This window comes from Salvelinus namaycush, chromosome 12, assembly GCF_016432855.1.
Source record: "Salvelinus namaycush isolate Seneca chromosome 12, SaNama_1.0, whole genome shotgun sequence".
Classification (NCBI taxonomy): domain Eukaryota; kingdom Metazoa; phylum Chordata; class Actinopteri; order Salmoniformes; family Salmonidae; genus Salvelinus; species Salvelinus namaycush.
Genome location: NC_052318.1, coordinates 5,478,432 through 5,489,420, shown reverse-complemented (window position 1 = coordinate 5,489,420; position 10,989 = coordinate 5,478,432). Strand labels below are relative to the sequence as shown.

Genomic DNA, 10,989 nt, shown 5'->3' with positions numbered 1-10,989 from the left:
TACAAATTCATCATGATTGTCATATAGTGCAAACAAAAAGAGCAAGAAAAAAACAAACAGATTAAAATAAATAGCCTTTGAGTCCATTTCTATTTTTCTTGAAGGTTTCCTGACTGATCTTGGCAGTCGACAAGAAGTGAAAGTCTTATTTCAAAGTCTACTGCACGGGAACATACACATCAACATACATGTCACATCCTCAATATCTGTCTTTGTTAAATTAAACCATATATTACTATGTACCTTGAATGAAGAACAACTGCGTGTCCTTAAACATTGTTCATGGTTATGACTGTGATGGCTCTATGTTCTCCAGACAGCGGTCTGACACAGTTTCAGAGTGGTTTAGCCGTTAGAAAGAAAAGCCTTGACTGGGTTGCCATTGTCTGTGCTCTGTTGAGTATGTCTGATAAGATGTTTGAAAGCAGTTAACTTTTTCCTCATTGGCATCAATACCAATCCCTCCCAAAAAAATTTAAAAAGATTTTCTAGTTTTTCAAAATCCCTCTTTCCCCCTCTTAAAAAAGTAAGTTCATTATCATTAGTAGTTAAGGGTGCTTTTTCTAAATCATTGTCTGAACTCATTCAGGCGCTGTTTTAACCTTCAGCAAGACATCTGTTTTGTGAGATTATGTCCTCTTAGATGCCCTTGCAGCATTTCCAGGGAAACCCCATGTTTACTCTCCCTAGGAGATGAAGTGTCAAAGGGGCTGTCCTGTGCTCTGTTACCTCTTGCCCATCTCGTTTTGTCTCAGGAACTGGATGTTGCTGATGCTGTCTGCCAGTTCTGGGTACTGCTCCACAGGCAGCACATAGTACCCATCGTAACCTGGCACCTTCCCTGTTGCCAGGAGCTGCTGCCTCTCTCCCTCTGCCCATAGCCTCCCTCCCTCTCTGCTCTCTTTCAGATGTTGCTGCTCTCTCATCCAGGCCCCCGACAGGGCTCTCTGGTGGGCCTGCTCCAGCAGGCGACCCCTCTCCTTCTCCAGCACGTCAGCCGCTAGGCCGTAACGTACGCTCAGGGACAACGCCACCGTGTGGATCTCCACGGTGACGCCCCGGCGAGAGCGTCCGCTGACGGTCACATTGACGCCGTTCTCCAGAGATTTCCTCCCACTGCTCAGCCCCAGAGACAGCAGGTCACTGTCAGCTAGGCCCAGCTTCACAAAGAAATGGCAGTCCTTCCCGTCTATGGTGTAGTGGGTCCCCTCCAGATAGACAGCGTTGTTCAGGACCTGGGCCACTTTACGGCTGTCCTCACTGGCCAGGCCTGACACACCAGTCACCACATGGCCCTCTTTGATGGCCAGCATCATGCCCCGGCCCACGATGGGGATCTTGGTGCCGAACCAGTAGCCAGGCTTGTCCCGTTTGGCCCGGCGCTCCTTGTTGAGCAACCTCCCCTCCAGAGCCATGAAGGCCTGGTTGTGGCGCTCCGCCGCATGCTGCACCCCTGTGATCAGCTGGAAACAGCAGAGGGTCAGCCGGATTGTTATATTGAAATGAATTAACATCAATTACATTGAGATTCGCCTGTGTAGTCTTAGTTATCAGTAGGTCAAATATGTATTTTTATAAATAACTCACCGGAGCAGTCTCACAGTCCTGGCTCGCCAGTAGTTCATAAGGCGGGTCAACAAAATCCATAGAGTGTCTGGGGAAGCCTGGTATGATGTTACTGAGCTGGAAACCAAACATCACCAACCAGCTCTTCACGTCTGCAAAATAGAATTCAAACACGTCAAGATGTCACAACATAATTAGCTTACCTGATGGATTTGTTTTTTGAGAACAGGTCATAAGGAAAACAAACACAATCATTGTTACCTGTCACGTAGCTCTTGATGTCTATCATATCACTGAGTGGGTTGTTGTTCTTGAACATGTACAGATTGAATGGGGCTGGTTCCTTGCCGATCTTAGGTAGGAGTTTATGGTCTGGTGCAGTCCATCTACCTGCCAGCACATCGTAGTCTCTCTGGGCAAAGTGCACCAGCTTGGTGAGGGGGTCGTAGAGCCCTCCGTGGAAGCCCACCGCCATGTTGAAGTCAGGGTTGGAGTCGTGATACACCTCCCCGTAGGCAGTGTACTGGAGCTGCTTGACCATCTGTCCGTTGCTGCTGAAGACGGCGAGCGGCGTGCCCGTGTTGTCCGAGGCGATGTAATACTCCTCCCCGCCGCTCACCTCCATGGCAAACAGATGACCCTGCAGGTCGTAGTAGAAGGAGGTGATCTCCCCTCCAGAGTGATTGTAAATATGGGTGATCCTGCCGGGGTAGTTGAGGTCAGCGTAGAAGAACTGCAGGTGCTCTCCCTCGTTGGTCTTCCTGGAGACGCGGCGGCCCATGCCGTCGTAGCGGTAACGAACGTTCCACCCCCCGGGCGTGCGGCTGTACGCCTGCTCCAGCAGCCCGTTGGAGTTGTAGTCGAACACGTCGACGCCGCGCTGGCTCAGGACGCCGTCCTCGTCCACACGGTACTGCATGTCGCCCAGGCGGGTGATGCGGTCTCGCAGGTCGTAGCGCAGTGGCAGCAGACGGGCGCTGTTCCCAGGGTTCAGCAGGTGCAAGTTGCCGTTCAGGTCGTAGCTGTAACGCCAGGTGGACCAGTCGTTGACTTTGACCCCGACAAGCTGGCCGTCACCATCGTACTCATAACGGTACTGTGTCGTGTTAGCATACGGCCCGATCTTCAGTTCTCTCTTGATGACCCGGCCCATGCTGTCATACTGCACCGTCATCCAGTACATGAGTGAGCGGAAGATCTCGTACTGCACCTCTTTGATGCGGCCGTGGGCGTCAAAGTGCTTGCTGAGGGTCATCACTGCCGTGGTGATAATCTGGTTGATGTCATAGTATATAATGCCAAACTTGCCAAAGTGCTCCACCTTGCCTGAGATCTCATCGTAGCGGTAGAGGTCCAGGGGCAGGGGCGTCTCACCAATCACAGGCTTGATGCTGGCCACACGGAAGCTGTTGTCGTGGTAGGTGTAGTCGAAGCGGGCGTTGACCATGCCCTCTTCAGAGAAGCGATACATCTGTCTGTCCACCAGGGGGCCTATCTTCCGGTAACGGATGGTGCAGGAGAACCCCCCGCTCTGCAGGTTGACCATCTTCAACACGCCGGTCGTATCGTCGTAGCTGAACGTAACGGCTGTGCCGTCATACAGAACCTCAGACAGCTTGGCCATCTTGCCGTACTTGTAGATGACGCGTCGGCCCGTGCCCAGGTAGAAGGTGGCACGCGGTCGTCCGTCCTCGCTGAAGTCGTGGATGACGGTGGCGTTGCTCTCGGGAGGGTTATAGATGTTGCGGATGTAGCCGACGGATACGTGGGTGGACATGGTGTGTCTGGCCATGCTGGGCATGGTGACAGAGGTGAGACGCCCTGAGGTGTCAAACTCAAACACGTACTGTTTCTGACTCTGCTGGAGGAGCAGCACCATGGACTGAGGAGAGATATGGGAAAGAAAAGTCATATTTAGTATTTTATTCTGTACTGTTGTCTGGACACCTTGAAAAACTTAAACAACAAAACTCAGAGACAGGCAAGAGTGGACAACTGTCTGGCACTTTGTTTCCAGGCAACTAACAGTACACACAGAGACACACAGAGACACACAGAGACGACAGACACACAGACACACAGAGACACACAGACATACAGAGACACACACAGAGACACAGAGAGACGACAGACATACAGAGACGACAGACACACAGCGACACACAGAGACACACAGAGACACACAGAGACACGCAGAGACACAGAGACACACAGAGACACGCAGACACACAGAGACACACAGAGACGACAGACACACAGAGACACACAGAGACACACAGATACACACAGAGACACGCAGCCACATAGAGACACACAGAGACGACAGACACACACAGACACACACAGACACACACAGACACACAGAGACACACAGAGACACACAGAGACGACAGACACACAGAGACACACAGAGATACACAGACACACAGAGACACACAGACACACAGAGACACACACATACACACAGACACACAGAGACACGCAGAGACGACAGACATACAGAGACACACAGACATACAGAGACACACAGAGACACGCAGAGACACGCAGACACACGTAGACATACGCAGAGACACGCAGAGACACAGAGACGAGCAAAGACACGCAGAGACACACAGAGACACACAGAGACACACAGAGACACGCAGAGACACGCAGAGACACGCAGAGACACGCAGAGACACACAGAGACACGCAGAGACACGCAGAGACACGCAGAGACACACAGAGACACGCAGAGACACGCAGAGACACGCAAAGACACGCAGAGACACGCAGAGACACACAGACACACAGAGACACACACATACACACAGACATACAGAGACACACAGAGACGACAGACACACAGAGACACACAGAGACACACAGAGACACACAGAGACACGCAGCCACATAGAGACACACAGAGACGACAGACACACACAGAGACACACAGAGACACACAGAGACACACAGAGACACACAGAGACACACAGAGACACACAGAGACACACAGAGACGACATACACACAGAGACACACACATACACACAGACATACAGAGACACGCAGAGACATGCAGAGACACACAGACACAGAGACACACAGAGACACACAAAGACACACAGAGACACACAGAGACACGCAGAGACGACAGACATACAGAGACACACAGACATACAGAGACACACAGAGACACGCAGAGACACGCAGACACACGTAGACATACGCAGAGACACGCAGAGACACAGAGACGAGCAAAGACACGCAGAGACACACAGAGACACACAGAGACACGCAGAGACACGCAGAGACACGCAGAGACACGCAGAGACACGCAGAGACACGCAAAGACACGCAGAGACACAGAGACACACGCAGAGACACACAGACACACACAGACACACGCAGACACACGCAGACACACAGAGACACGCAGACACACAGAGACACACAGAGACACACAGAGACGCGCAGACATACAGAAACACACAGAAACACACAGAGACACACAGACATACAGAGGCACACACACACACCCAGTAGTGTATCAGAATGCCTCACCTTGTCCAGATAGCTGAAGCTCCACACCTTCCCGTCCACAAAGGTGCGTGAGAGGATGCGTCCGAAGGTGTCAAACTCGCTCCTCTGGCTCATGCTGCCTCTCTGCAGGCCCACCAGGCGTCCGGTGGGGGAGTAGGACACGTTGACCACAGCCAGACTGCTGCTGGGCAGCCAGGTGGCCGGACGGCTCTGCTGGTCATACATGATCCTCAGCGTGAACTTACGGTGGTCGTCATAGATCTTCTCTGTGCGAGTATTGCGGTCAAAATCAATGGAGAGGAGGTTCCTGCCGTGGGCCTGTGGAGAGGGAGGAAGGACATTACATTAGTCACAGGTACCTGTGGAGAGGGAGGAAGGACATTACGTTAGTCACAGGTACCTGTGGAGAGGGAGGAAGGACATTACATTAGTCACAGGTACCTGTGGAGAGGGAGGAAGGTCATTACGTTAGTCACAGGTACCTGTGGAGAGGGAGGAAGGACATTACGTTAGTCACAGGTACTTGTGGAGAGGGAGGAAGGTCATTACGTTAGTCACAGGTACCTGTGGAGAGGGAGGAAGGACGTTACGTTAGTCACAGGTACCTGTGGAGAGGGAGGAAGGACGTTACGTTAGTCACAGGTACCTGTGGAGAGGGAGGAAGGACGTTACATTAGTCACAGGTACCTGTGGAGAGGGAGGAAGGACGTTACATTAGTCACAGGTACTTGTGGAGAGGGAGGAAGGACGTTACGTTAGTCACAGGTACCTGTGGAGAGGGAGGAAGGACATTACGTTAGTCACAGGTACCTGTGGAGAGGGAGGAAGGACATTACGTTAGTCACAGGTACCTGTGGAGAGGGAGGAAGGACGTTACATTAGTCACAGGTACTTGTGGAGAGGGAGGAAGGACATTACATTAGTCACAGGTACCTGTGGAGAGGGAGGAAGGACGTTACGTTAGTCACAGGTACCTGTGGAGAGGGACGAAGGACGTTACATTAGTCACAGGTACTTGTGGAGAGGGAGGAAGGTCATTACGTTAGTCACAGGTACCTGTGGAGAGGGACGAAGGACGTTACATTAGTCACAGGTACTTGTGGAGAGGGAGGAAGGTCATTACGTTAGTCACAGGTACCTGTGGAGAGGGAGGAAGGACATTACGTTAGTCACAGGTACCTGTGGAGAGGGAGGAAGGACATTACGTTAGTCACAGGTACCTGTGGAGAGGGAGGAAGGACGTTACGTTAGTCACAGGTACCTGTGGAGAGGGAGGAAGGACGTTACGTTAGTCACAGGTACCTGTGGAGAGGGAGGAAGGACGTTACATTAGTCACAGGTACCTGTGGAAAGGGAGGAAGGTCATTACGTTAGTCACAGGTACCTGTGGAGAGGGAGGAAGGACGTTACGTTAGTCACAGGTACCTGTGGAGAGGGAGGAAGGACGTTACATTAGTCACAGGTACCTGTGGAGAGGGAGGAAGGTCATTACGTTAGTCACAGGTACCTGTGGAGAGGGAGGAAGGACGTTACGTTAGTCACAGGTACCTGTGGAGAGGGAGGAAGGACGTTACATTAGTCACAGGTACCTGTGGAGAGGGAGGAAGGACGTTACGTTAGTCACAGGTACCTGTGGAGAGGGAGGAAGGACATTACGTTAGTCACAGGTACCTGTGGAGAGGGAGGAAGGACGTTACGTTAGTCACAGGTACCTGTGGAGTGGGAGGAAGGACGTTACGTTAGTCACAGGTACCTGTGGAGAGAGAGGAAGGTCATTACATTAGTCACAGGTACCTGTGGAGAGAGAGGAAGGTCATTACGTTAGTCACAGGTACCTGTGGAGAGGGAGGAAGATCATTACGTTAGTCACAGGTACCTGTGGAGAGGGAGGAAGGACGTTACATTAGTCACAGGTACCTGTGGAGAGGGAGGAAGGTCATTACGTTAGTCACAGGTACCTGTGGAGAGGGAGGAAGATCATTACGTTAGTCACAGGTACCTGTGGAGAGGGAGGAAGGACGTTACATTAGTCACAGGTACCTGTGGAGAGGGAGGAAGGTCATTACGTTAGTCACAGGTACCTGTGGAGAGGGAGGAAGGTACATGAGGTATGAAAGGAAGACTTTAAAATACTTCTCCTTTGTCAACTAGCAAAGCTTGTACAAGCAGAGCTAGCTGGGTACCAGTTACATTTTCTTACATTACAGCCTTATTCTGAAATGTATTAAATAAATAAAAATCCTCATCAATCTCCACATAGTAACCCATAATAACAAAGTAAAAACAGGTTTTTAGAATAAATAAATTGAAATACCTTATTTACATAAGTATTCAGACCCTTTGCTATGAGACTTGAAATTGAGCTCAAATGCATCCTGTTTCCATTGATCATCCTTGAGATGTTTCTGCAACTTGATTGGAGTGCACCTGTGGTAAATTCAATTGATTGGACATTATTTGGATAGGCACACACCTGTCTATATAAGGTCCCACAGTTGACAGTGCATGTCAGAGCAAAAACCAAGCCATGAGGTCGAAGGAATTTTCCGTAGAGCTCCAAAAATGTCTGCAGCATTGTAGGTCCCCAAGAACACAGTGGCCTCTATCATTCTTAAATGGAAGACGTTTGGAACCACCAAGACTCTTCCTAGAGCTGGCCGCCCAGCCAAACTGAGCAATCGGGGGAGAAGGGCCTTGGTCAGGGAGGTGACCAATAACCCGATGGTCACTCTGACAGAGCTCCAGAGTTAATTTGTGGAGATGGGAGAACCTTCCAGGAGGACAACTATCTCAGCAGCACTCCACCAATCAGGTCTTTATGGTAGAGTGGCCAGACGGAAGCCCCTCCTCAGTAAAAGGCACATGACAGCCCGCTTGGAGTTTGCCAAAAGGCACCTAAAGACTCTGAGACCATGAGAAACAAGATTATCTGGTCTGATGAACCCTGGATTGAACTCTTTTGCCTGAATGCCGAGTGCCACGTCTGGAGGAAACCTGGCATCACTACGGTGAAGCATGGTGGTGGCAGCATCATGCTGTGGGAATGTTTTTCAGGGACTGGGAGACTAGTCAGGATTGACGGAAAGATGAACGGAGCAAAGTACAGAGAGATCCTTGATGAAAACCTACTCCAGAGCGCCCAGGACCTCAGACTGGGGCGAAGGTTCACCTTTTAACAGGACAATGACCCTAAGCACACAGCCAAGACAATGCGGGAGTGGCTTCGGGACAAGTCTCTGAATGTCCTTGAGTGGCCCAGCCAGAGCCCGGACTTGAACACGATCGACCTGAAAATAGCTGTGCAGCGACGCTCCCCATCCAACCTGACAGAGCTTGAGAGGATCTGCAGAGAAGAATGGGAGAAACTCCCCAAATACAGGTGTGCCAAGCTTGTAGCGTCATACCCAAGAAGACTCAAGGCTGTAATCGCTGCCAAAGGTGCTTCAACAAAGTACTGAGTAAAGGGTCTGAATACTTAAGTAAATGTGATATTACGTTTTTTAGATTTTTAATAAATTATCAAAAATGTCTAAAAACCTGCTTTTGCTTTGTTATTATGAGGTATTGTGTGTAGATTGATGAAGAATTGTTTTATTTTAATACATTTTAGAGTAAGGCTGTAAAGTATTTATTTTTTTTAAAGTCAAGGGGACTGAATACACTGTATATATATTTAAATACAACATTACTCTGTATATTGTAGCTCTATTTTTCTTCTCAGTGACACGTGCTATCATACAGAGACGGCCTTTAGTCTGACAGACAACAAGCTGCATTGATTAAAAAAACTCCAGAAATGGATTGACATTCGAGCACTCCAACTTACCCTCAACTTCCTGCCATATATGGTCACTTTACTTTTGATGACTTCCTTCCTCATCCTCCACTCAATGGAATTCAGCCCGCTGTCGGTGGGCAGAGTGATGTTACGCCGACCAATGGTAGGGCTGACTGCGCCGGCTAGGATGTGGGGCTCTGTGTGGAAACTGAGGCCCATGCCGTTGGCATACGATACCCGGAGAGTGCCATTGTAACAGAACTGGTAGTTGTTCCGTACTTGGTCTGCAGGGGGAGCAGCAGACATACACGTTATATGAGAAGTGAGAAACTAAAAAGGCACGTTTTATTACAGAGAAGACATTCCATTTGATGTGATTGAATGCTCTGCATTAGAGGAAATGCAGTCTCTGGATGTGTGTACTTTTCTCCCAGACAATAACAAGTATCCTCTCTCAGAATGACATGACCAAAGATAAGAGGGTTTTTAGTCTCTCAGCAAAATGCAGAACATGAGCCTTTTATTCCATTTCCATGCAGTAATGAGATCATGGACTACAATTGAGGAAAAATTGAGGAAAAAAAGGTATCTGGAAACAAAATAATCCATGGAGTTTAACGTGAGGAAAACTTCTTGAAACACGTCTAACAAAACAAGAGTACTCAAAACCAGCTCTTAACATCTTTCAAACTCAATTTATCTCCTTGAAACAGGAGAAGTAAACTTTGCGAGCCTTTAAAGACAGATTTACTTTGGAGGCTCCATTTCAGTCAGAACTCCCACATTAGATTTAAATAAAGTGTGCAGTTAAAGGTAGCCAAGTCAGTTTGCCCGCTTTTACGAGCCCCCCCCAGGGCAGACTTTCATATAAATCTATTCAATTCTTATTCTCACGACTCCAGTAGTTTCCAGACGTACAGATGAAATTGCATTTATTTTCTGTCACACCCCCGTGGGTCAGTGGGGAAATCCGTTCTCTATTGCTCTTTTCCCCCTCCCCACTAAACGGCTGTAATAACCTCTGGGATCAGGGGCCGTCTTGTTGGGCAGCAACATGACGAAATTCCAATTCGTAGAATATATTTTTATGAGAATGATATTTTTAGGTGACATGTTAGTTACCTTGCACCACGGTGTAGGACGCCTCCGCAGAGGACAAGTTGGTGAGGACGGTGACGTCATCGTCTCTGTTGGAGCTCTCCACGTCGATGTTGATGGATTGCTCCATCTCCCGGTGCAGGCTGGTCACCACTCCCGTTGGGTAGGTGACGTTAGTCAGATGTCCCTCACTGTCATACCTGCACGGGGGAGAGAATAGGACGGAGCTGAGTCAAGTAAACATGGAGGAAAAAATCCTACATGTGTGCTGGAAAACAAAGCTTGATTGTTTAATCAAACGTGAGAGCAACAGATGTCCTCTAGTACTCAGTGTAGTACCAGTGTCAGATACCAGATGGTGACAGTGACATAACCATACTGTTGATCTGACAGAATCCAGACCTCTCTCTCTCTGACTAATGCATTATTTCCATGGTGATTACTCATTTACTTCAGCCCACATGAGCATGTGAGTTATATCACTGAATTGTTCATTTACCCAGTCACATTACACATATATACACAAGTATATTCACACAGAGCGTTGGGCCAGTAACCGTGGATGTCGAGTACCTCTCTGATTCAGAGGGGTTGGGTTAAATGCGGAAGACACATTTCAGTTGAATACATTCAGTTGGACAACTGACTAGGTATCCCCCTTTCATTCAGTTGTACAACTGACCAGGTACCCCCCTTTCATTCAGTTGGACAACTGACTAGGTATCCCCCTTTCATTCAGTTGGACAACTGACTAGGTATCCCCTTTCATTCAGTTGGACAACTGACTAGGTATCCCCCTTTCATTCAGTTGGACAACTGACCAGGTATCCCCCTTTCATTCAGTTGGACAACTGACTAGGTATCCCCCTTTCATTCAGTTGGACAACTGACCAGGTACCCCCCTTTCATTCAGTTGGACAACTGACTAGGTATCCCCCTTTCATTCAGTTGGACAACTGACTAGGTATCCCCCTTTCATTCAGTTGTTCAACTGACTAGGTATCCCCCCTTTCATTCAGTTGG

At 49.0% G+C, this 10,989-nt stretch overlaps 1 protein-coding gene across 2 annotated transcripts in view; it reads right to left on the bottom strand.

The window, feature by feature from the left end:
- Nucleotides 1–725: 725 nt before the first annotated feature.
- Nucleotides 726–10,989, bottom strand: part of LOC120056421 (teneurin-2-like) — a 375,571-nt gene continuing 365,307 nt past the window's right edge. For both annotated transcript variants that reach the window (XM_039004579.1, XM_039004578.1), the window contains exons 25-30: nucleotides 9,991–10,166; nucleotides 8,917–9,152; nucleotides 5,112–5,408; nucleotides 1,828–3,448; nucleotides 1,588–1,718; nucleotides 726–1,463 (exon numbers count right to left, since the gene is read on the bottom strand). In XM_039004579.1, coding sequence (XP_038860507.1) covers nucleotides 726–1,463; nucleotides 1,588–1,718; nucleotides 1,828–3,448; nucleotides 5,112–5,408; nucleotides 8,917–9,152; nucleotides 9,991–10,166 — 3,199 coding nt within the window. The remainder of the gene's footprint in view (nucleotides 1,464–1,587; nucleotides 1,719–1,827; nucleotides 3,449–5,111; nucleotides 5,409–8,916; nucleotides 9,153–9,990; nucleotides 10,167–10,989) is intronic.